At 38.4% G+C, this 27,730-nt stretch overlaps 1 protein-coding gene across 1 annotated transcript in view; it reads right to left on the bottom strand.

The window, feature by feature from the left end:
• Positions 1-27,730, bottom strand: part of si:ch211-246m6.5 (von Willebrand factor D and EGF domain-containing protein) — a 387,263-nt gene that overhangs the window by 11,707 nt on the left and 347,826 nt on the right. Inside the window, exons 22-30 of the mRNA XM_039757371.1 lie at positions 24,847-25,725; positions 23,664-23,759; positions 18,074-18,169; positions 13,885-13,980; positions 7,974-8,069; positions 7,140-7,235; positions 1,845-1,940; positions 331-426; positions 1-96 (exon numbers count right to left, since the gene is read on the bottom strand). Of these exons, the coding sequence (XP_039613305.1) occupies positions 1-96; positions 331-426; positions 1,845-1,940; positions 7,140-7,235; positions 7,974-8,069; positions 13,885-13,980; positions 18,074-18,169; positions 23,664-23,759; positions 24,847-25,725 (1,647 nt within the window). The remainder of the gene's footprint in view (positions 97-330; positions 427-1,844; positions 1,941-7,139; positions 7,236-7,973; positions 8,070-13,884; positions 13,981-18,073; positions 18,170-23,663; positions 23,760-24,846; positions 25,726-27,730) is intronic.

Below are 27,730 nucleotides of genomic sequence, written 5' to 3'. Positions count from 1 at the left end.
CATTCTGGCATAATATCCCTTCCCAGCCTGGGGAGCAATGGCAGGTATTGGGACCTATACATTCTCCTCCATTTAAGCATTTCTGGAAACAAATAGCTGGACAAATGTAAAATGATATAAAAACAATTATTATAACCTTTTCTTAGATTTGTTCGTGGATCAGATTGCTTCAGATGATTTCTTTGAAAAGGAAGCCGATTACAAGTTTTCATACTTGAATGGAATTTTCATTTGCATTTGCTCGCTCGGAAATAAATAATTTTTATCAGTCATGCAAAAGACAATATATTGAATTAAAATTAATGTAGGACCGTGAAAATTTATACATACGTTTATTGCAGCGTTTTCCTTTCCAACCAGAAGGGCAGTCACAAATATCAGGGCCAACACACTTCCCACCATTCATGCATATTGGCTCACAAATACCTATTGAATACAAAAGTTTTATATTTTATTAAACTGTTTCATTTACTTCTTTCTAATTTTAACACATTCAATATTTTAATAAAGTAAATTAATTTTGATTAGATGATTTGTAGGGAAGTTAACCCTCTGCAAACCTCAGTGCACAAAAAAGTCAGCTTTCTATTGTGTAAACTTTTCAGCATCTTTTAAAAATGTTCTATTGCTCTATGAATGGTGCAACGACAGGCCAGGGGCTGGCAGGGTGCACTAAACTTTCTTCTGTTCTCCCTGCAGACCAAAAACAGGAAAATCTATCTGATTTGACCTTGAAAACGTCATTTCCGGTTCCGGCACCCAGAAGCACATCACTTCCAGTTTATGACATCACTTCTGGTCTTGGCATTTAAAGCCACAATATTTTCAGTCTTTCAGCACTTCAGTTACAGACTCCAACTGATGCACATTAGTGCTATTTCCAAAACTCATTTGCAGCCAGGGAAATTATACGGGTGGCTGCCCCAAACATTTTTGAGTGTGAGTCGAGCCTAATTATTTCACGCTATCTATCTATCTATCTATCTATCTATCTATCTATCTATCTATCTATCTATCTATCTATCTATCTATCTATCTATCTATCTATCTATCTATCTATAACATAGTGTTTCATTTATCTATCTATCTATGGTCACATGAAAAAAAAATATTCACTGCCTGTATAAGAGCTGAAACATAATTCAGACACCAAAAGAGGGCACCCGATTATGGATACTGTCCTACAAATAGCATAGCATGTGTCTGTGCTATGCAGTTAATAAAGTTACAAGGAGCAGTGGTGTGCCATGTGCGTTTGGTTCTTCTTGTGAAAAATGAGTCGCACACCAGATGTGAATGATTGGCATTAAGGGATTATTGTGTTTGGCCATCCGGAGGGCATAGTGTACAGGACATTCCAACTTTGTAGGTGTGTCAAGGTGTTCTGTCCAACAGGTCTTCAAGCAGTGGTGTACATCTTAATCAACCACTATTCTCCACCAGAACTATGATTGAAAGATGGTGCTAACTAAATAGAGTCCATAGCCATGTATCACACATTGTGACAACAGACAATTCCTACAGGTATCCCAGCTTTTGTTGATCACTTACAAAAAAATATTTAAATATTTTTGACATGTATAAAGTCATCTCTTAATGTTATTGTCCTTGTAGGCAGAGTCATTGTAATTGAGCATCTAAGCATTTCACTACACATTGTCCTGTATGTATAATTTGTATGTGAAAAATAAAATTAGATTTTTTTTTTGTTTCCATTTTTTGAATGTTAATGACACACATAGAACTGTTGCACTATTAGATACTTTTCACAAACATTTGCCAGAAATGTTATTCTTTCACTGCATAACAAATAAAAATGAACAATAAAAAAATCCACATCTTACTTTTTTGACATCGAATGCCTGAATAGCCCTCTGGACAAGAGCACATATTATTCCTCATGCAGTGACCTCCATTTTTACAAGGTGGATTACATATGGCTGCATTTGAAACATTGAAACACAGAAAAAGAAAAACATGAATGTTGTTCATATCACTTTTTAATCATTTCCTAGTGGCACACTGACTGACAGCTTCAAATTATTAAACATTTCTTTATGGCAGAAGAAGGCCAAAGGGAGTCTATAAACAGCCAGCATGAGCACTACACATAGCATACTTTATCTTCTAAAGTTCAGCCACTATTGTGCTGATCATGCCAGCTAATTATATCATATTTAAATATGCCCTTTGAAAGACATACATTTTAAAAAGATGGATTAACACTCAGTCAAAAGTCCTGCTTCAAAAACATTTATAAAAAAAATTGCACACTCTTTTCATATAATATCTAAACCTCTGTCCCCAGCTATGGGAAATAAATAAAACAGTGTGAAATGCACTTTAACTCTGTTTTATTTCTTCTCATTTAAATCTTACCCATAAACAATGTAATTTGTGGGCAAATATCTACAGGTATAATGTCCGTCATGTCCAGATCATCACATCTAAATCCACATATGATAAATAACATTGTTTTCTATAAAAAGCTATGAATTGAATACATTTTTGCCACCTTTTTTTAAGTGCATTTAAGTCCATGTTAACTTTCTTCATTTTTATATAATAGATGTGAACTTAAAAAGACAGCTTTGTGGGTAAATATTTATGAAGAAAGCTACAGCATCACAGTGGTTAGCATTGTTGCCTCACAACTCCAGCTGACTGAGTTAAAAATCCCAGCCTGCTCGCTGTCTTTGTGAGGTTTCCTTGTTCACTCCATTTCTGCACACATTCTTCTCTGGATTTTGCCCCAAACTAAATGTGCACACAATATGTTCATTGGCAACCCAAATGTTTCTTGATTTAATATGAGGTTTAATAATGAACAGTATTCATAAGTCAACTTGCAGGGAGATCTTTTGAAAAGAGTTTATAAATTTAAATATCTACGATCAGTGGTAGCCCAAGATGGAAAACTAGATGCAGAGATAGCCAATAGAGTGTAGTGTGGATGGAACAATTGGAAGAAAGTATCAGGAGTATTGTATGATCAAAAAATTAAGACAAAGGTTAAAGGTAAGTTTTTTTAAGACAGTGGTAAGACCAACCATGATGTATGGAGCTGAGGCATGGCCAGTAAAGGGAAGTGCAGGAGAAGAAGTTAGATGTGGCAGAAATGAGAATATTGAGATGGCTGTGTGGAGTTACAAAAAAGGACAGAATAAGAAATGAGACAATCAGAAGTGGGAGAGATATCTAAGAAAGTACAAGAAAGTAGGTCGAAGTGGCATGGACACCAGATGAGGAGAGACCATGAAAATGTTGGCAAAAGAATAACTGCAATTGAAGTACAGGGGAAGAGAAAGCAAGGGAGGCCAAAGCAGAGGTAAATGGATAAATAATAATTCATTACATTTATATAGCACCTTTTCTCACTACTCAAAGCGCTACCACATTGGGAGGACCTGGGACATAAACCCATGATCTCCTTACTGCAAGGTCTACTGAACCAGAAGATCTGAAAGAAAACGACTTGGCTAGCGAGGTCATACAGGAAAAAGCTGTTTGGAGAATGATGATCAAGCACATGGATAACACACAGAAATGGAAAAAGATGAAGAGGAGGAAGAAGAAGTGAGTTATGGTGTGAGAATGAATTTTCCCTTTGAAGGACTAGGACTCCATCCAGCAATAGTCCCTGCCTTGCTCTTAGTGATGCTGGGATAGGCTCTGACCTGTCATGACTGTGAGCCTAAATTCAATAAGAAACCAAATGAGCCAGAACTGAAACTGTATAGACATTATTCATAGACTCATAGAGATTCTTCTATGATGTCTTCAGATATTTTGTAAATCTAATCAAGCTACCATTAATATGAATTAACTATATAGACCTTCAGTATCAAATATTGTCCATCTTTATTTTGAGCTTTTAAATTTAACACTGCATGTACAATACAGTAGTATATATTTATTTTAAGTATAAAATAAACTGTCATACATTATACCCCTGAAATGATTTACTAAACTTCAAAAATAATATTAAGGTATAATATGTTATTCAGCACATGCAATGTGCAGTATGTAAGTTTTACATTTCTGCAGGTAAAACATAAATACAGTATATAGTATTATACATGTAGCAAGGAAAAGAGCATTAGGGTGGCTGGCAGTTCTGTATAAACTAATTAAAAAGGCATTGTTTAATTTTCCAATTTGTATTATGTATTTTAATATTTTAAAAAGATCTTTGACCCTAGTGTTTGCTTACATTTAGTGCTAGGATACAAAACACAACTTTAACCAGTCTGGCATTAAGAAAAAACACAAGTGATCATTTTGTACAACATCTACTCATTTAAAACGCATATACACCACTGGGCCTTGAACCTTGAGCTTGGTCTTAATCATGAACTTATGATACTGTATGCATAACACAACCCAAGAATTGGAGGCATGTAACTGGGCTTTTGGTGCTTGTCATGTCTCGTGGTCAAGCAGCCATGCTCCATGGCTGACAAATAAAGAAAAGCAGTGCAGACATATGGAATGGCTGACATGAAAAGAACTACAGCAACATTTACTGGCAGTGAAGCACATTGCACTGGCTGACCGATCATGTTCATCACTAACACAAGTCAAACACTCTGAGTGCAAGAGAAAGTCATACACGACCAAAGAATTGGAGGTGCAGGCTATTTTGGCCACAGAATTGGGTTTTGGTTCTTCTCATGGCCAGCTGCGGCATGGCCATACAACATGGCTGACAGGAAAAGAACATCGGTACGGGCATGCAGCAAGGGTGACAGGAAAATAACATGGTGACATCTGCTGACAGTGAAGCACTACTCACTTTCATCGCAAACACAAGTCATACACTCCAAGCGTCAAAAGCAGTAATACACACAATTAGGGCATCAAAAAGGTAGTGGAACCCTTGACAGAGTAACTCGGGATGCTGTGTTTCATAAGAAGTGCATTAACCACCTTTCTTCAAGGACCGGAGGTTCCAGTGTTTCCTACTATATAAAAAAAGTAGATGCTTATTAAAGATGAGATTTACGATTTTTAATCTACAGGCTCATGTAAACATTTAAATAGATTTGATTTGATACATCAATGTATTTAAATTATTACTTAATATTTGTATTTTTAACTTCAAGATGCTGATATTGCAATGATTAACTGTTCATCCTTAAAGGTGTTTTGAATGTGAGCATTACTCCGTTGGGTCCTTGAACAAGGCCTTTAACCCTAAAATTGCTCCGGGGTGCTGTACAATGGCTGACCCTCACTCTAACCTCCAAAGTTCATGTGAAAAAACTATTTCCCCTCGGGAATTAATAAAATGTACCAAATGCCAAACAAAATATACATTTCTAAAACAAATATTTTTAATTTGTCAAAAAACAAGGTGGACAAAGGAGTATCTTTTATTTCTGGTCATCCAGAAATGCAATAAGAATCATATTTCAAGAGTACAGCCTGACAGATTTGCTAAGTTTAGATAACATGCTTAAATTGAATAGTCATGCAATACTATTTCATTGCTTCCTATATTTTAATGATTTAGTTTCAAACTGCTATAATTAAATGATTTTTGAGAAGTACCATTGCTCAGTTTAGATGAATTATCACAGCTAAGAGAAGGAGTACAGCGTGTTACATGGTATGTCGGCTGGGTATGCACATTAGATTGGGTTTCTGTGGAAGGTACAGTACAGTGTAACCAAAGCATATTGTAGCACTGGCGCAGAGTTCCAGAAGGGATTCTCTGCTGTTCACATAGTTGTTTTAGGTGCTTCACTATCCTTAAAGGGACTGTACGACATTGTAGGCTTGCCATTTTTACAGTATTGTCACCTGCTGCTGGGTCTGAAGGTTCCCATTTTCTTGATGGAATCCCAGCTCATACTATAGATGACTCATTATTTTCTGATGCAATTTCTCAGCGCGGTTACAATATTTTAGTATAACATAGTAAATAAGCAACAGCTTTAAAAAATGTCTGTTTCTGTCTCTCCCCCCAAACCACTTTTGTCAAAATATTCCTACGGTACCCTAGCCAATGATTTGAATTTAGAAATTTCCTATTCATTGTGTTTGGCTAAATGTGTTAGTATTATGTAATGAAAAAGAAAAAAGAAGGTGCTTGAAACTACCTACCTGTTAAACTAGGACATCCTGACTTCCTTTCTGTCAGCAATTTTATATTAGGAAATGAGTTCATATATAATATTTAACGGTTTACATATATATAAGTCTTATTCTGTAAACCAAATGTTTAGACAAGACTTTTAATGATGAACTATTCTGGGACCTTTGCATATTATTTAATGGCAGACTATTGCTAGAACGTACATTTTACCTAAGTGCTCATTGGCTGGATTGATATACTAAGAAGTTATTTGAAGTAAATGAACCTAAGTGATAACAGGAGCTGTGCTCTTAAGCTGCAAGAGCTTATTTAGAGAGCCTGGCTGCTCACATAGTGAGTCCCACCAGTTGGTGTAAATAAAGGACATCCTTCAATTTGATTTATATTGATGATTTCATACTTTTTTATTTACTAAGTATTTTCCACAATAGGTTATCTATTTGAGCAAGATAAAAGAATTGTTAACAGTATAGTGTAAGTTGTCATGGTAGATTGTTCATTAGGTGGTGATATCCCAATGGGCCAAAGCTCTTAGAGGATTAAGGAATAACGTGAACCACAGACTTTACAAAAAATAAGCAACGACTTTATGTTGTTAAGGTTTAAGCAGGTGACATTTCCAAAACCTGAGACCCCCCCAAGGCTTGAAAACATCTCTCACAAGTAGGGTCTTCACCTATATACACTTTGAATATTCTAATAGAGAGAATTATTTGCAATGTACAGTTCTAAGAATACTTATACCATATTTTTGCACATATTGAGGAAGAATGATTTTGGTTCATTATCTTAAAATCAAATCCAACAGCTCCATTCCCAGGGCTGTCTGCATTCTTTTGGAAACGCTGGTTAGCTTTGCTATAATACACACCATATATCCTTATCACAACTAGAATGTATAATTTCTATTATAATAAGGAATCTCAGGAAGTTGAACCAAGTTTCTTTTGACAAAGGCACTTGCTTGCAAGCAAGATAAGAAAAGCTTTGATGAAAGGTTATTTTGAAGCAAAATTGTTCAAAGAGAATTATTTATTACCATTTTGACACTGTGAGCCATAGAAGCCATGAGGACAGGAACACGTATTGGGCCGTAGACAGGTGCCTCCATTCAGACAGACAGGTGTACAAACAGCTACAGAAAACACAGGCCACAAAATAATGTTAGAAAATATAATTCAGACTTCACTGAAAATAGATTTCATGTTAATAAGAGTATGAAATATAAAACAGGTCATTATGCTAGAGGATATTTCTTGTTTGCAGACTACACCACATATTTCAAGGACTAAAAGAGATTAACAACTGTGTGATTATAATAAAGACAGAGAAGAATGTGTTAGAGTATTTTTAGTGGCAGTCCGTATTCCAAAAGAGCATTAAAATGTTTAATTTTACAAAGAAAGCATGACTACATTTCTTTGAGAGTAGTTTAACAACCGTTTGTTTTAAAATAAGGATTCGCACAACGTGCTAAAGGTTTTAGAAGTTTCATAACAATTTCCTGAGCACACTTAAATCAATGTTTTAGAGGTTATAGGAGTCACAGCCTATCCTGACCAATGTATAAACATGCAGGATCCAATTGGATGGAAAAAAAGTTGACTCCGCAAACTCAATGGCACCAGACAAATTTACAATCTCCAGTTAACCCTAATCCAAATGGTTTCGGGGTACTTGGGCAGTAAGCCACACAAAGATGGGGAGAATATAAAAACTCTCTATTACACAAGCTAAGGAAGGCAGTTTTGAACACTCATGATTTCTGTTTGTTTTGATCAATTAGTTTCTTTTTATTTCAGAATCAAATAGACTGTACCTGAATCCTCTTGAACCCTTATGGAAGCAGTTACTCACAATAAATATACTTAACCTGTTTCACAAGAAGATCCTGTCCAACCTTCCTTACACTGACACTTGTCAGGTGAGACGCAGTTTCCTCCATTGTGGCAGTGCTGGTTACATACCACTAAAAAACAAAGATTAATGATTATGCAAATACACTTTCAAAATACTTATTTTAATTTCCATCCATCCATTATCCAACCCACTATATCTTAACTACAGGGTCACGGGGTCTGCTGGAGCCAATCCCAGCCAACACAGGGTGCAAAGCAGGAAACAAACCCCGGTCAGGGTGCCAGCCCACCACAGATTATTTTAAATTAACACATATAATTTTCTACAAAAGTACAGCAATAAATGATCTTTAATGACAGGATTACAGTCATATTATTAGGATGACTGAAAATGAAATGCTCTAATAATAAAAAATGTATCATCAACTTACTAGATGAATGTGGGTGGCATGGGGCATAATGGTTTGTGCTGCCACTTCATAGCTGTTTGGATTGGGGTGTGATTCCTGGTCTGTTAAATATGTATATGGAATTTGCACTTTTCCTCAACATTCACAAAGATTTCCATTTTCATGCCACATGCCAAAGATGTACAGGAGAGGTTAAATAAGGGTAGAAGGTGACAATGGGTGAGAATGTGCCCTGCTTTAAACTCTCTGAGTTCATTGTTGAATAAATGGATATACAAAGATAACAGATATTTTTTGATGCCACCCTAGTAACATGACCAAAATATTTAACTCTCTGTTATGGTGTATAAAATCTGTACATTTTGGTTTCCATTATATTTTGTTCAAGACAAGACAACAGATGAAATTAAATTAAAGCAGGTTTTCTTCCCTTACACCTTACTTTTATAACACTTGTTCATAGCTTCATGCTAATTTGGTTTTATAGCCTGGGAAAGGATGCTGAGTTGATACCTTAGGCTATTGATGGATGGACATCTGGAACAACAATTTGCTTTATGGCTTAGGACAGGAAGAACTAGTATTTCTCCGAGTACATCAAAGGTTTTGTTGTATGGGAAAACAGACAGTGAATTAATTCATCAATCATTTGGACAGCCAGCCAATCAGGTGCATGTGTTGTGAAACCAAGGCTTGACATTTCATAATAAATATGCCTTGGTTTGGAAAGAAGGAAGAGAAGCAAAGGGAGAAGAAAGAGAAGCAAAGGGAGAAGAAGAAAGAAGAAGAGGAACGGACGAAGACGGCCCTGGTCATCAGAAAGGCATCATGAACATTGATTGCTAAATCAAACGCCTCCCTGGGACATTCATCCTTGTCATCTGTAACTTTTTCGTAAGCTTTTTCTAAAGACTATATATATTCAGACTTTCCTATCACTACCTATTTTCTAGTATTCTTTGTTCTTGTGGTATTATTATTTTTCTTGTAATAAATACCATGCTGCTTTTAACTTTCAATGCTTTGTCTTAATGTCTAGAGTGATTGAAGTAATAAGTTAGATTTCTTTGAGCACCTGGTGACAGCTGGATTTTTGCCATTATTTCCGTGCTGCGAGGTTTATATGGCTGAGAGTGAAGAGCGCTATACTCAACAGAAGGGACAGATACGATAAAGAAGGTATTCTTGGCTGATGAATGGCTTATAGTCAAGAGTGCTGAGTCTTTGTATGTTTAAATGTATTCTTGTAGACCAAAAGTAATATTTAGGTCTGAGATATCACTAAAACATCGTATTGTTGTTCGTGCCGAAAATAAGTAAGTCTCTTGAAGTGCTGAATGACAGGCTGTTATTCCTATAGCACTTGTGTGGTTTAAAGTGCTAAGGGTTAATCAGCGTGTGTGTGTCATTCATGGAGCACTGTTGTGGTTAGGGTCTGTGTGTGTGTTTATCTATGTGTGTGTGTGTTCATCTTAAAGTGCAACAGTAGACCAACCCGATAACGAACTTGACGAGAACCCTTACCCTTGAGGAAACAGGTAAAAGGGCAAGTGGAGGGAAATACCACGATAATACACTATCTCAAGACGGGTTGCTATGGTGTATAAACTCTACAAATTATTCTCTATATTTTTATTATATTTTGCTCAATTACAACAAGATGAATTCAGATGTAGGAGGTATTATAATAAAAAGGCATATCATCTTCCCTTACACTTCACTTTTATAACAGTTGTTCACAGCATAGTGCTAAATTGGTATTACAGCCTGGGAAAGGAAGACTGAGCCAATACCTCAGGCTATTGATTACTTTATGGATGGAAAACTGGGACAACAATTTGGTTTACAGCCTGGGAAAGGAGGACATGAGGCAATATCAAAAAACTTTATTATCTGGGAAAAGATAGATTAAAGAGTTTGAGCAAAATTCATCCATCATATTGACAGCCAGCCTATCAGGTGCATGCAACATTCATGTGTTGTGAAACCACGGCATGAAACTTTATAATAAATATGCCTTGTTTGAAAGCAACATCAGAAGATGAGAAACGGCGATGACGGAAGAGCAACGTCAGAAAAGAAAACAAAGACACGTGTGACCAGTTTACAGCATTTTCATGAACATCGATTGCTAATTGCCGCCCTGTGACATTCATCCTTGTCATCTGTAACTTTTTCGTAAGCTTTTTCTAAAGACTATATATATTGTCGAGGATGCCAGGGGCCACGACCCGGCCGGGACGCCTTGAAGGACCGGAAGTGGGCGTGTGCCCATCTGGGATCACGTGGGGGCCGCCGTCCTAGTTGCTTTGGGGGCCACGGGTTCAGGGCATGGAAGCCCCACCCTGTAGGGGCCCGTGGTCACTGCCAGGAGGCGCCCCAATGCCTTGGGGACTTGTGACCTCAGCACTTCCGCCACACTAGGAACCTGGGGGGAAGAATCAGACGGACACCGGAGAGCTGCCGGGAAAACAGCCGGCACTTCCGCCACGCTGGGGCGTGGCCAAGAGGGGAATGCCGGGAACCACCTGGAGCTCGTCCGGGAGTGTATAAAAGGGGCCGTCTCCCTTCATTCAAGGCTGGAGTCGGGTGGAAGATGGACGAGGCATGAGAGAGAGTGTGGAGGCGGCCTGAGAAGAAGGCATTGTGTGGCCAGGACTGTGTGTGTTGGGGTTTGTGCACTATTTGGACTGGGTCTGAGTGACCATTTATTGTATATATTTGAAAATAAAATACGTGTGGTAGTGATGAATAACATGTCCGCCTGTCTGTGTCCGGGTCGGCTCCACTATATATATATATATATATATATATATATATATATATATATATATATATATATATATATATATATATATATTATATATATCCAGACTTTTCTATCAGTCTTATTTTGGTAAGTGGTATTATTATTATCCCTGGAATAAATACCATGCAGCTTTTAAATTTCTATGCTTCGTCTTAATGTCTATAGAGTGATAAGTTAGATTTCTTTGAGCACCTGGTTCCGCCGGAGATTTGCCATTACCTCTGTGCTGTGAGGTTTATTAAGGCTGCGAGTGAGAGTTCCACTCAATTGAGGGAACAGTACGTAAAGTAAGGTATTCTTGGCTGATAACTGGCCTATAGTCAAGAATGCTGAGCCTTTGTATGTTTAAATTTATTTTTGTAGACCAAAAGTAGTATTTAGGTCTGATATATCATTAAAACATCGTATGTTGTTCGTGCTGATAATAAGCAAGTCTCTTTAAGTGCTGAATGGCAGGCTGTGGTATTCTTAAAGCACTTGTGTGGTTTAAAGTGCTAGAGGTTAATCAGCGTGTGTGTGTGTCATTCATGGGGCACTGTTGTGGTCAGGGTCTGTGTGTATGCGTGTAGCTATGTATGTGTGTGTTCATCTTAAAGTGCAACAGTAGACTAACCCAATAATGAACATGATGAGAACACTTATCCTTGAGAAAACAGGTAAAGGGTAAGTAGAGGGAAATACTACGATAATACACGGGTGTCGACAAAAGTTAACATAAAGGGTGGAAGGCCAAGCATCCATTAGATGGTAGCAAAGGCATTTATTTTTCTTATAGGATGGCATCATATACTATCCGTCTCTCGTCAAAAGAAATACTCTACAGAAGAGGTTTTGGATGTTGCTGATGACTCAGATTCTTCATAGTCAGAAGAAAGGATGAATGAGAGTTCTGCTAAAATATCCCTAAGTGTGAGTGACAGCAATATCACAATACAAGTTCTTTGACTGTCATATTGGTAGACTATCCAAAGATTGATTACTGGGAGCTGACTTTCAATATGTGGAGTTCTGATAGACACTACAAACATTGAGCCTGTTGATTATTTCAAAAATGTTTTTTCCAGAGACTTCTTTTGAATTTGTAAGTATGGTGACAAACTAATATGTACTGGGGTTGATGCCCCTTATTTTGTGTTTAAATGTATTTATTAAGTTAAACATTTTCTGAATGGGTGGTATGGTGGAGCAGTGGTAGCACTACTGCCTTGCAGTAAGGTGACCAGGGTTTGTGTCTTGGGTGCTCCCTGCATAGAGTTTGGATGTTCTCCCTGTGCCTGTTGGTATTCTCTGGGAGCTCCGGTTTCCTCTTGCAGTCCAATGACGTGCAGGTTAGGTGGACTGGTGGTACTTAAGTTCCTCTACTGTATGGTTGTGGTGTGTGTGTGTGTTAACCCTTCAATGGACTGGCACCTTGTCCAGGGTTTCTTCCTGCCTTGCTCTTAAAGCTAGCTAGGATGGGCCCCAGTACCCCCAAGACCATGTTTAGGGCTAAGCAGGTTAGAAAGTGGATTTTTGTCTGTTTTACACACTGGATGTCTTATTTTTCATTAATGTTGAATTGCTTGGGTCAATACACTTGTTTACACTTAGAAGCTCCATTGACTCCATGCAATTAGTCTGTAGGAACATGCAGAAAAACTAATGTCACTATTAGTGCAACACATACTGCAAACAGAATGAATTACTGATGCATGAAATTAATTGCTTGGAGTGGTATATAAGCTTCAAAATTATAATGAATAGAATGTTCATACATTTGTACTTTGTATGTTTTCATCAATTTGAGTAATACATAAATAATTTTGACATCTTTCACACGCAATTCATTTTCAGAAAAAAAAAGTTCAGCATGGCCATGATGAAAACAAAATCAGCCTCCAAAGAGTTAGCAAAGGTTTTCTGTATACGTTGTCACACACGTGTGAATAGGAGGACGTTGTGTGGACCAAGTAATGGTAATTCCACGCCAGGCCAGGGGAGGGCGGGGTGCAATAAACCTTCTCTTGCTATCTCTGCAGACCAGCCGCAGGAAAGCCTATCTGAATCAGGAACATCACTTCCAGTTCCGGCGCCCAGAAGAACGTCACTTCCAGTTCCAGCGCCCAGGAAAACGTCACTTCCAGTTCCGGCGCCCAGAAGATTGTTACTTCCTGTCCCGACTCCCAGACTGATGTCAGAGAGACATCACTTCCGGTCAACCAACATCACTTCCTGTTAATATGTCACTTCCTGTTTGATCATTTAAAACCAACATCTTTTCAACCCTTGAGCAGTTCTGTTTTGGACTCCGTACTGATTACATCAGTGCTGAAACTTAAAAGACTCCTTTGCAGCTAGGAATATTATATGGGTGGCTGCCCCAAACCTTTTATACGTGTGTCGAGTGGCTTCATTTTACAACGTATACCAATAAACTGTTTTTAATTTTGAAAAAAATATATATATATATCAAGCAAACTTGCCTGTGTGCCTTACATGCCTATGCTCCAAATAGAGAAACAAAAGAAATGTAACCAATTGTATCTCAAATGTTGTAAAGTAACCTTGAATAAAGGTGTCAACTAAATAATAGATAAGTCATTGGAACAGATAAGACAAGTAAAAAAACAGCACTTCTGATCTAGACTGCTTCAACCCTTTTAAAAATACTAGTGTGCCATTCTGCTTTTACTTTAATGGTGACTTTATTAATGTTTGATCACCTACTGGTTTCACAGGTTCGTCCAAGGAATCCATAAGGGCAGGAGCATGTATTCCGGGCCACGCAGGTGCCTCCATTTTTACAGGCTGGATCACACAGAGCTACAGTTGAACATAAAAACAATACATTTTGAAACAAATTCAGTGACAATATGTTACTTTTCTTTGCTGAAGTGATTAATAAGTATTTTGAGTGACAATGCATTTATTTAATGCAATAACAAAATACATTCCAATAAAAAACCACAACTACAACAGTATGTTATCAATACAATTCATGAAGCTCAGACTCGGAGAGCTACTTGGCAAAAGAGCCCCTGATCTAAAGTGGCTTCTAACATAAAATGGAGTGGTGGCTGTGTGGCTAAGGATCTGCACTAGTATCTAGAGCGTTGCCAGTTCAAATCCTGTTCTTTTGGGCCTTTGAGCAAGGTCCTTCACCTGAAAATTGCTCCAGGGATGCTGTACAATGGCTGACCCTGCTCTCTGACCCTCAAACGTCATGCAAAAAGGCAATTTCTCCTCTGGGATTAACAAATTATATCAAATCAAAAAAAATCTAAGTAAAATGGAACAGAACATAAAACAAAATGTTTCAGCAAGGCCTTACATTAGAAATACAGTGGGATGCAAAAGTTTGGGCCACCTTGTTAATAGTCATTATTTTCCTGTATAAATCATTGGTTGTTACGATAAAAAATGTCAGTTAAATATATCATATAGGAGACACACACAGTGATATTTGAGAAGTGAAATGAAGTTTATTGTATTTACAGAAAGTGTGCAATACTTGTTCAAACAAAATCAGGCACCACGAAAAAGAAATGAAATCAATATTTAGTAGATCCGCCTTTTGCAGAAATTACAGCCTCTAAACGCTTCCTGTGGGTTCCAATGAGAGTCTGGATTGTGGTTGAAGGTATTTTGGACCATTCCTCTTTACAAAACATTTCTAGTTCATTCAGGTTTGATGGCTTCCGAGCATGGACAGCTCTCTTTAACTCACACCACAGATTTTCAATTATATTCAGGTCTGGGGACTGAGATGGCCATTCCAGAACGTTGTACTTGTTCCTCTGCACGAATGCCTTAGTGGATTTTGAGCAGTGTTTCGGGTCGTTGTCTTGTTGAAAGATCCAGCCCGCGCAGCTTCAGCTTTGTCACTGATTCCTGGACATTGGTCTCCAGAATCTGCTGATACTGAGTGGAATCCATGCGTCCCTCAACTTTGACAAGATTCCCAGTTCCTGCACTGGCCACACAGCCCCACAGCATGATGGAACCACCACCATATTTTACTGTAGGTAGCAGATGTTTTTCTTGGAATGCTGTGTTCTTTTTCCTCCATGCATAACGTCCCTTGTTATGCCCAAATAACTCAATTTTAGTTTCATCAGTCCACAGCACCTTATTCCAAAATGAAGCTGGCGTGTCCAAATGTTTTGTGACCCCCATGTTGCTACTCTTCAGAGAAAATTAAAGGTGGAGGGAAACTTACAATTGACCCCCTTAAATACTCTTTCTCATTATAGGATTCACCTATGTAGGTCAGGGGTCACTGAGCTTACCAAGCCAATTTAAGTTCCAATAATTAGTTCTAAAAGTTTTGGAATCAATAAAATGACAACAGTGCCCAAATTTATGCACCTGCCTGATTTTGTTTGAACAATTATTGCACACTTTCTGTAAATCTAATAAACTTCATTTCACTTCTCAAATATCACTGTGTGTGTCTCCTATATGATATACTAGCAAAATACCTGCGCTTCGCAGCGGCAAAATACTGCCTTAAAAATTTTATTAAGAAGAAATTTTAATCTTTTTAAACTGAGGGAAAATATACCAATAATTATTTGTTAAGGAGCTCTTTGTATACTACATTGTGAGTTCGGCCCTCCGGTTGTAATATGACCAAGCTGTGCGCTGAGCTTACTCTTAAGCATGCAACATACAGTTGGCCTTGTGAACAGTAATCTTGTTTCAAATCTCACAGCTTGGATTGCTGCTGTCATAATCGGTTTGAGTTTCATGGTTTGTTTCAATTACGACGGTATTTGTAGGACTTGTGTTGAAGAGACATTCGGCATCTGTCAAGCGTTGTAAGTATACAACCAGTTTCATCGATAACTTCACATCCAGCTTTTGAGAGTTTAAACATTCATAAACATCAAAGTGTCCACTACTGAAATTGTCACCTGTGAATCTAAGATGTAGAAGAGGCATTGGCGGTTGTCCAAAGGTGTAAAATATTTGGCCATTTCGGTACACTTGAAAGCGACAACCGAACAATTCAGCGGCAGCCATCAACTCACATGCAGAACCATAGGTGAAGGGCTTAAGCATTTCATTCTTATAGTGCTCCTGTGTAGTATAATTATCTCCTGTATCATCATCAGTCCACACCTTGAACCTGTCCCAGTCATTCAATACATAAGACACAGAGTTCCTCCGATATCAAGAGTGAGCCAGTGCAATATGTAACAAAGAGAATGGAAAAGGTAGGTGCCATCTCCGGGCCTGAAATCCACTTGGTAAGTGACAGTTCTTTGATCGATGGTGATTACCTCAATAGACATGTTAATGCGGGTACGGTTGGAATGATAAAGGAAATGGGTACTGGAACAATGTAAAGTAAGTCTAAAATACCTACACAATAACTATAATTATAATAAATGAACAATAAAACAGCGAAGAAGCTGTGGATTAAATAAAAAGGCTGTAGTTATCAGCAGGGAGACGTGAATCCCGTGGCGAAGCAAGGAGGGAAGGTAGAGACTGGAGTAACGGACGGCCTTATATAGGCAGGCAGCCAACAACGTGGGAGGCGTTTGGATGGGGGACCCAACGCCGCTTCACACGGTGACCGAGCTGCAGGCTATGGACATATATATGTACGTAAGTAGGATTCAGTTAGCGTTGGGAAACCCGCGTATCAAATTTCTTAATAAGTAACAAAGACTGTTGAAAAGTTCAATATGGCAGCCGACAGTGGCATCATACCACCGAAATAAGTACCAAATTTCAGCCTTCTACCTACACGGGAGGTTGGACAATTAGTGACATTGGAAACTTCAATATGGCGGCCGAAAGTGGCATCATACCACTGACATAAGTACGTACATCGATTTTGGTTAGCGCAGGGAAGCCACCTACCAAATTTCGTGAAGATGGGGCCATGAATGAGAAAGTTCAACATGGTGGACATCGTTGACCGTTATTACCGCTGCGCATAGAATTTCGAAATGAAACCTGCTTAACTTTTGTAAGTAAGCTGTAAGGAATGAGCCTGCCAAATTTCAGCCTTCTACCTACACGGGAAGTTGGAGAATTAGTAACGTTTGGAAAATTCAATATGGCGGCCGACAGTGGCGTCATACCACCGAAATAAGTACGCACATCGGTTTTGGTTAGCGCGGGGAAGCCTCCTACCAGATTTCGTGAAGATGGGGCAATAAATAAGAAAGTTCAACATGGCGGATGTTGTCGACCGTTATGACCGTTACGTGTAGAATTTTGAAATGAAACCTGCTTAACTTTTGTAAGTAAGCTGTAAGGAATAAGCCTGCCAAATTTCAGCCTTCTACCTACACGGGAAGTTGGAGAATTAGTGATAAATGAGTGAGTGAGTCAGAGAGTCAGTCAGTCAGTGAGGGCTTTGCCTTTTATTAGTATAGATTTAACTGACATTTTTTATTGTAACAACCAACGATTTATACAGGAAAATAATGACTATTTACAAGGTTGCCCAAACTTTTGCATCCCACTGTATGAGCTCTGGCTTGCTGCTACATTCCAGAAATGTTGGCTCTACATTAGCTTTATAGGAGATAGTGTTGGTGGATTGATGAGTATGCTCTGAAATTGACTGGAATCCCATTTTGTATGGAGAGGATCTAGATCTTTGGTACACCGTAATGGAAAAAATGAATTTAGGAAAAAACTGTGTGAGTGTTTTAAAAGTATTACTCCAACTGACTTACTGTCCATTATCTTTGTCTCTGGTAAGAATATTTACAATTCATTTCTTTGACAGTATAAATTTGCCAGCCTCAGGCTTTATTGTCATCTACATCACTCTCTGGCTTTGCTTGGACAAAAAAAGACCAAATACAAATGTACACCTCATTACTACCTGAGCACAAAACCAGTGTAAGAAAGAATCCAAACACACTTAGATAAATCATGTAGTACTTACCGTCCTCACATCTTATTCCGTGGTATCCTTGCATGCATTCACATATTTCTGGAGCAATACACTTCCCTCCATTTTTACAGTCCGGTTTACAAATAGCTGAAATCAAAATTAAAAATGTACAGTAAATACATATAAAACTAGACAACATGAGCTGAATAGGAGTTTGATCATACCTACATTTTAGGGTTGCTACCTAGAAATACATGTATGTCCTGTGTATATTTATTTCTTTGTAGTTTTTGTATAGATTCTTCAAATGTTTCAATGTAAATGATTCACCAGAACCTGACTGGAGATTGAACAAAAGCTAAGGAATGACTGAGTTTGGGGCAAGAAGGTTTACCTGCACCCTTGAAATTTGATAAGACATTTACTGTAGTAAATAAGATGTTTCATGATGCTTTGATGCACTAGTATATTTGTAACAAGCAACATAATCTTATGCCTGTAAAATAAATGCTTCATAGGCATGGATGTATTTGGTAAGGAAATGAGCAATACTAAAAGAAAAAGCATTTAAGAAAGCATGAACTCAAATGATCCTTTCTAAACATGCATGCACTTTTTTTGTACCTTTTCTTTTCAAGTAAGTGAACAACTGTGTGTGTGTGTATATATATATATTGTCACGCACACGCGAATAGGAGACCGCGGACGGACCTTAAACCGCTTCGGAAGATGTTCGCCGGCAGGGAGTGGCGGGGTACTAACCTTTCTCCTTTAATTTCTTCCAGGAAAAAAGACACTCCGCCATCATAAGCCTTTCCGCAGTACGTCTACTTCCACCCTTCCTCCACCATCTTTCCTGAAGTCATCAGTCCCATCCTCCCTCACGGTTCCTTCCCAGCATTCCTCCACTTCCGGCTCCTCCCCTATAAAATGGCCGCCGACGCCTAGAATGGCGTCGTGAATATGAACCTGTTTTGTGTTTATATTTGGACCAGAGTTTTTGTTTTTTGAATTGTGGAGCAGTTACAATATACAGGGCCAGAAAACCCCAAAACTTTATGCTGTTTATTATTGCGTCTTTTACAATATATATATATATATATATATATATATATATACTGTATATATAAACATGAGGCTGAGTCTCAGTACTTTAGCAAAACCAACTTTATTCAGCTTGAAACAGGAACAGCATTGTTATTTAATGTAGTGGGATCTACCACTCTCCTATATACAGACACAGCAATCAGCCAGGGTCATGGCCAGGTTAGTGGCCAAGTAATACTAGTAATGTTCCTTGCATCACCCATCAATGACAGGCGCTTATAACGAGACTGCGGTCGGCTTTGATTTGCTTTTGTGGCAAGCCGCTGCAACGCTGGTAGCCTGTGGTTGCCCCGGGAAGAGATAAGCAGTCTTCCACAGACTTGGTGATCACGCTTCGGGATGCTCTTCGCAGTATTGTCCCATTTGAAAGTCCCAAGACAGTTAAGAAACCTTACTATATATATACTGCTCAAAAGAATTAAAGGAACACTTTTTAATCAGAGTATAGCATAAAGTCAATGAAACTTATGGGATATTAATCTGGTCAGTTAAGTAGCAGAGGTGGTTGTTAATCAGTTTCAGCTGCTGTGGTGTTAATGAAATTAACAACAGATGCATTAGAGAGGCAACAATGAGATGACCCCCAAAACAGGAATGGTTTAACAGGCGGAAGGCACTGACATTTTTCCCTCCTCATCTTTTCTGACTGTTTCTTCACTAGTTTTGCATTTAGCTACAGTCAGTGTCACTACTGGTAGCATGAGGCGATACCTGGACCCTACAGAGGTTGCACAGGTAGTCCAACTTCTCCAGGATGGCACATCAATACGTGTCATTGCCAGAAGGTTTGCTGTGTCTCCCTGCACAGTCTCAAGGGCATGGAGGAGATTATAGGAGACAAGCAGTTACTCTAGGAGAGCTGGAGAGGGCCATAGAAGGTCCATAACCCATCAGCAGGACCAGTATCTGCTCCTTTGGGCAAGGAGGAACAGGATGAGCACTGCCAGAGCCTTACAAAATGACCTCCAGCAGGCCACTTGTGTGAATGTCTCTGACCAAACAACCAGAAAGACTTCATGAGGGTGACCCAAGGGCCCCATGTCCTCTAATGGGCCCTGAGCTCACTGCCCAGCAGCATGCAGCTCGATTGGCATTCACCATAGAATACCAGAATTGGCAGATGCACCACTGGTGCCCTGTGCTTTTTACAGATGAGAGCAGGTTCACCCTGAGCACGTGACAGAAGTGAAAGGGTCTGGAGAAGCCATGGAGAACATTATGCTGCCAGTAACATCATTCAGCATGAGCAGTTTGGTGGTGGGTTAATGATTGTCTGGGGAGGCATATCCATGGAGGGTCACACAGACCGCTACAGGCTTGACAAAGGCACCTTGGCTGCCATTAGGAATCAGGATGAAATCCTTGGACCCATTGTCAGACCCTATGCTGGTACAGTGGCTCCTGGTGCACGACAATTCCTGGCCTCATGTGGTGAGAGTATGCAGGCAGTTCCTGGAGGATGAAGGAATTGATACCATTGACTGACCACCACACTTTCCTGACCTAAATCCAATAGAACACCTCTGGGACATTATGTTTTGGTCCATCCAATGCCACCAGGTTGCACCTCAGACTGTCCAGGAGCTCAGTGATGCCCTGGTCCAGATCTGAGAGGAGATCCCCCACAACACCATCTGTCATCTCATTAGAAGCATGCACCGATGTTGTCAGGCATGTATACAAGAACACAGGGGCCATACAAAGTGCTGCGTACAATTTTGAGTTGCTGCAATTAAATTTTGGCAAAATGGACTAGCCTGCCACATAATTTTTTCACTCTGATTTTTGGGGCGTCTTTGAATTGAGGGCTCTGTAGGTTGATCATTTTCATTTCCATCAAACGATGTGGCATCCTTTCGTTCCTAACACATTACCCAGTCTATATCAGTATAGATATCCAGGAGGATTTCTTTTTCCCATTGAGATCTGATGTGTTTTCAAAGTGTTCCTTTAATTTTTTTGAGCAGTATATATATATTTTCACGCACGCGCGAGTAGGGGACTGCGGACGGACCTTAATACGCTCAGAAAGACATTTGCCGGCAGGGAGTGGCGGGGTATTAACCTTTCTCCTCTTATTTCCTACAGAAAAAAAGACGCTCCGCCACCATAAGCCTCCTTCTTCCCGCAGCACGTTACTTCCGCCCTTCCTCCGTCCACTACTCCTGACGTCATCAGTCCCATCTTCCACCACGGTTCCTTCCCAGCATCCCTCCACTTCCGGCTCCTCCTCCATAAAATTACCGCCAACGCCATCACTGGTGTCGTGCATTGGGAAACTGTTTTGTTTCATGTACATGACCTGTTGTTTTTGTTGGCAGTGGCAAATACTACAGTATACGGGGCCGGAAACACCAAACCTTTATGTTGTCTCTTGCTTCGTCTTTTACAATATATATATATATATAATATATATATATATATAATTTTAATGATTATCAACTTTGAGTGAATGAACCCTTTAGAACATTAAAATGACCGTAATGAGAACAAGCCATTTGATCCAACAAACTCATCCATCCTATTCACATAGGTTTTGTGAAATAATATGAAGTCGAGATTTGAAGGTTCGTAAAGTCGTACTCTTCACCACACCACTTGCTCAGTTATTTCATGTGTCTATGGTTCTTTGCATGAAGAAAAACTTTCTAACATTTACAAAGTGGGTTCAGGAGGTATCACACCCCTTCATCTTTTGCACACTTCATTATGTTGTAGATTTAATTTTAAATGTATAAGCTTTCATTTCTGCCCATCAATCTACACTCAGCAACCCATAATGACTAAGTAAAAGCATGTTTTCAGAAAGGTTTGCAAATTTATGAAAAATCAAAATCTGAAATCTCTCATGTATACATGTATTCAGACATTTAACTCAGTACTTTGTAGAAACCTCTTTTTCAGTAATTACAGCTCTAAGTTTTCTTGGGTAAGTCTCTACAAGCTTTGAATGTGTGGACTTGGGCAGTTTATCAAATTCTACCTGGCAGGTCCTCTCAAGCTCCATTAGATTGGAGTGGAAGCTCCTGTTAATTTCCATCTTCAGGTCTCTGCACAGATGTTCTATGGGGTTTAAATCCTGGTTTTGGCTGGGCCACTCAAGTACAGATACTTGCCCCAAAATCACTCCAGTGTTGTCTTAGCTGTATGCCTCAGGTCATCGTCATGCTGAAAAGTTACCTGTTGCCCTAGTCTGAGGTTATGTGCACTCTGGAGCAGGTTTTCTTGAAGGACCTCTCTGTATTTGGCCTACCCTCAAGTGTTCCTTTCCTTTCTGCTGAGAAGCTCCTCCATAGCATAATGCTGCTATCACCACCATAATTCATTATATATATGGTTTTACGCAGATTATGAGCAGTAACTGTGTCAGACATAGTGCTTAGAGTTCTGCTCATAGAGTTTAATTTTTATCGCATGAGACCCAGAGACTTTTAAATGTCATTTAGCAAACTCCAAAGAGTCTGCCACATACCTTTTATTCAAGAATGACTTCCTTCAGTCTAGCCCTTTTATCATAAACACCTGATTGATGGAGTGCTGCTGAGATGGTAGATTCTCCTATCACATCAAAGTACGTCTGTAGCTCTATAATAGCGACTATTTAATTCTTGGTCACCACTCTGACCATGGCACTGTTACTCTGGTCAGATGGCCAAAACTAAGAAGAGTCCTGATAGATTCAAACTTCTTGCATTTCACAATTATTGAAGCCACTGTGCTCTGGGGACCACTCAAAGCTTTAGAAATTATTTTAAGTCCTTACCCTGATCTGTACCTCACCACAATCTGACCATGGAGACCTACAGAGAGTTCCTTGGACTTCATGGCTTGGTTTTTGTCCTGACATGCTATATGAATTGTGGGACCTTATATACACGTGTGTGTGCCTTTCTAAACTATGTCCAATCAATTCATTTTGACACCGGCAAACTCTAATCAAATTCTAGACACATCTCATAGATAATTAAAGCAAACATGATACACTTGACCATAGTTTGGAGTACTGCAGCAAAGGGTCTGAATATTTGTAAATAATAATTTGCAAAACTTTTTGAAAACAGGTTATGGTCAAAAATAGCAAATTTATCCATTTAAAATTAAATATTGAACACGATAAAGTGTGCAGAAAGTTAGGGGTGAAACCAACTGAATATAAACTAATTTTTAGATCAGCACATGTGAATGATTGAATACTCCCACAATATTAAAGTTTTATTGAGAAGCAAGAACTATATTTAAGTGTTACATATCTGCATAATATTAGTCCATCTAACCAATAAATAAAAAAGCTTAACCAATAATTCACTGACATTATTATAAACATTGTCATTGGTCCCAAAATATTTTCTTTTTGAAACAGGCATTTGATAGCCTAATTTTTGCATTGTAAGGTGTCTTGTGATTCTGTTGACCATAAATGCGACAACATAAAGTAGATTGATGGATACAATGTTCATATTACAACTGTGATGTGCTAAAATAAATAAAGACATTTTGCAACACAGTATATTTAAGAGTAAACAAATCTTCATACCAATATGACAGTTGTGACCAGTGTATCCTGTCTTGCAACGGCACGTATTAGGTGCAGCACATTCCATATTCTTCCCACAAGGGTAACGACAGATAGCTTGTAAAACAAACATTAAAAATCACTTACATTTTTTAGGGAACTTCTGTTCTCTATAAAAATGAATAATACCTTTTATTCTTTCAAAAATCACTAGACATAATCTCACTTTTGTAGATCTATTGCACTGTATAAATATAAAGCAAATGTCTGAAGAAAACAGCAGTTATACTGTATATCAGATTGCCACATGTATAAAATGATTTATCAGACGACAGGAATTTACAAATATTTGACTCACTTTTACAGTGTAATGATGAATGAGATACTCAGTTTTAAAGAATAGATTAACCCATAATTTTGTGATTTTTGGTAATGACCTCAGTCAAACATTAAATAAAGGTATATTAAGGTCAAAGTTACAAGCTTTTTTAACATTGCACGTGATAATGATATTAGTTACTAAGCGGTAGGCCTAACAAACATGCAGTCAATAATTCCAGTGAGATACAGAAGAGTAATGGTAGAGATAAAAGGTTTGTGTTTCGTAAGGGAAAAGAAAAAGGTGCTTGAAACTGCCTGTCTGTTATGCTAAAGCATCCTGACTTCATTTGTACCAGCACTTTTTATATTAGGAATTGAGATCACGTATAACATTTAACTTGGTGTTTTGTACTGTGATAACAGTTTACATATAAGAAGTTTTATTCTGTAAATGAAATGTTCAGACAGGACTTTTAATGATTAACTATTTTGGGACCTTTGGATGTTATTTAATGGCAAAGGGGTATTGCTACAATGTACTTCTTATCTGAGTGCTCATGGGTGGGATTGAAATGTATACATATATGATGAACCTAAGTGATAACAGGAGCTGATCAGACTTGCTATGGTCAGCCTTGCTGCTCCCACCGTGAGTCTCTTTGAGTTGGAGTTAAGAAGTATGACTTACTGTATATAACCATGACTGCACGCTTTTTTATTTACTGAGTATTTTCTGCAACACCTTTACTTCCTTCTGAATTCAAACTATGATATTGTTTTGTAAGACAGTAGAAATATAGAAGAAATTCTGAAATGCACTTCAAAGTCACAATTATCATTGTTCTCGACAGTTAATTTAGAAGGGTAAATAAAATAATTCTACCTTTGCATGTGATTCCATTTCCAGTGTATCCGGCAGGGCATACACCGCACTTAAAGTCTCCCTCATTAGTGGGCTCACAGTGAACCCCACTGAAGCACGGCATGTCAGCACAGCCACCTTTCCTGGATGTAACTATGAAATGTTTTGATGGTGATGTTAATGATATCTGCTGGGAAGACACAACATTAATCGCTGAAGTATATGGTTTTCTAGCTGTAGTCCGCTGAGGTGGAACCACAGGTTGCTCAGTAATTTTCATCAGACTTGCCAACAGACTAGCATCAGAAAGATCAGACAAAGTATATGGTGATGACTGAAATGCCATTGTCAAGGCTGATGTCTGTGGACTTCTAGTTTTAGAAGGTAATTGAGGCATAGATCTTGTAGTCATCATAGTTATGGTCTTTCTCTGTATTCCAGAAGATGAGGTCTGAATAGGGTGCTTAGAGAGGAAAACTGCAAAACCTTGACTTTGATCTGACATTTGTGTTTGTGATGGTCTTTTGGTTACAGTAATAAATTTAAAGCTTGCATTATGATTTGGTGAAAAACCTCCTTTTTTAACATCTTCTAACAACTCACTGCCCATGGTGTTTTTACTAACTGTTGTCATCTGAAGATGAAAAGAATCATTGACCAATTTACTGTTTTGAATGCCTGAAGCTGGATTATTAATGTTATTAGGAAGCAGCGTCATTTGCTGAGCATTCTGAAGCTCACTATCGACAGGCTGAAAATGTCTTTGAGGAGCTGAGGTTGTAGCTTCTGCTTCTTGATCCATTGAAGGTACTGTAGATAAAAGGGGCTGAGCAACATCTTCTGTACCATTAGCTCTAAATTTGTTAACTCCTGGAATCAGTGAAACATGTTTCAGTGGTGCTGCAAGAAAGAACAAACAAAACTGGAATAACAGATTGCAAAAAGAACAAAAAACATTTCTGCTGCACTTTATTTCAATTAAAAACGGCCAAACTAATTAAATATTCATGTGAAGCCAAGTTTCCATTGTACAATTCAATGTCTCAGCTATCTTAAGGATAGGGAAGGCATATAACATAAATATAACTCTTTAACAGCAGTTGTTCAATGTTGGAACCAAGCACTTTAGCCTCTGGTATTCTTTTGGTGCTTGGCACACGTGACTTCCACCTTTTGTACTGAAGCCAGTAAAAGATTATTCATATGGCAGCATTATATTTCTGCACTGATTACTCATTGGTGGTATGTTCCTTTTGCACTGCTGACCCAGTGAGTTTAGACCTATTTCTAACCAGCATTTCTTAAGTAAAATTCTAGAAAAGGCAGCCATTATGCAGCTAAATGACCACCTCAATAAACATGCTATTCTTGATAAGTTTCAGTCGGGTTGCAGATCAAATCACAGCACAAAAACTGCACTTGTTAAAGTAGTAAATGACTTGTAGGTAAATACAGACAGAGGCCGTCTATCTGTTCTCATCCTCTTAGATCTGAGTGCCGCATTTAATACCATCAGTCATAATATTCTTAGAAATTGCCTAAGTCAATGGGTGGGCCTCTCTGGCAGTGTCTTAAATTGGTTTGAGTCCTACCTGGCAGGTAAGTAACTATACTTCAAAGACACATGATATTCTATATGGTGTTCCACAAGGCTCTATCCTGGGTCCGCTGCTCTTTTCGATCTACATGCTTCCATTAGGTCAGATTATCTCGGGGCATAACATGAGCTACGACACCTATGCTGACTACACACAACTGTATTTATTAATAGTGCCTGATGACCCTGACTCTCTTGGTTCACTGACACAATGTTTTATTTGTGTTTCTGAATGGATGAGTAGCAATTTTCTCAAACTAAATAAGGAGAAAACAGAAATTTTAGTGATTGGCAAAAGTGGATATAATGAGGGTATTAGAAATAAACTTGATCCATTAAGATTAAAAGGCAAGACAGAGGTAAAGAATTTAATGGCAATTATTGACTCTAACCTAAATTTTAAATCACATGTTAATCAGATTACTAAAACAGCATTTTTTCACTTAAGAAATATAGCAAAAGTTAGACTTCTTATAACTCTACAAGATGCTAAGAAATTATTTCACACTTTTTTGTTTTTAGTTGACTAGATTACTGTAACGCACTCCTGTCAGGACTACCGAAAAAATACCTCAATAGATTGCAACGAGTGAAAAATGAAGCTGCTAGAATCTTAACTAGGAAAAAAAATCCGAGCACATCACAATGTCACTACATTGCTTACCCGTGTCATTTAGAATTGACTTTAAAATACTGCTTATGGTTTACAAAGCCTTAAATAATCTAGCTCCATCCTATATTTCCGAATAGTCTTTCACCTTACACTCCACATTGTAACCTTAGATCTTCAAATGAGTGTCTGCTTATAATTCCATGAGCTAAACTTAAAAGAAGTGGTTAGACTGCCTCCTGCTGTTATGCACCTAAAATCTGGAACAGCTTACAGATAGAAATTTGCCAGGCTAATACAGTGGAGCACTTTAAAAACTGCTAAAACCCCATTATTTTAGCATAGCTTCATTTTAGTTTAACCCTGATATTCTGTATATGTATTTAATTATCATTATCATTCTTGGTGGCTCAGAAATCCGTACTAACCCCTACTTTCTCTGCTGTTCTTTTTCTGGTTTTCTGTGGTGGTGATCTGCATCACCACCACCATTTGATGAAAGCACCATGCAGTCCCTACATTGATGGATTAAAGGCCAGAGACCCACATGACCATCATCATCAAATTCTTCCATGTGATGCCTGAAAACCACAAGGACTGATTTAGATCATTTATGTTAGGTAGAATGTCTACGTGCTGGGTGATCTTGTGGCCTCAGAACCCCTGCAGATTTTATTTTTTTCTCTAGCCATTTGGAG

The sequence above is a fragment of the Polypterus senegalus genome, chromosome 6, assembly GCF_016835505.1.
Source record: "Polypterus senegalus isolate Bchr_013 chromosome 6, ASM1683550v1, whole genome shotgun sequence".
Taxonomy (NCBI): domain Eukaryota; kingdom Metazoa; phylum Chordata; class Cladistia; order Polypteriformes; family Polypteridae; genus Polypterus; species Polypterus senegalus.
This window is presented reverse-complemented; position numbering and strand designations above follow the sequence as displayed.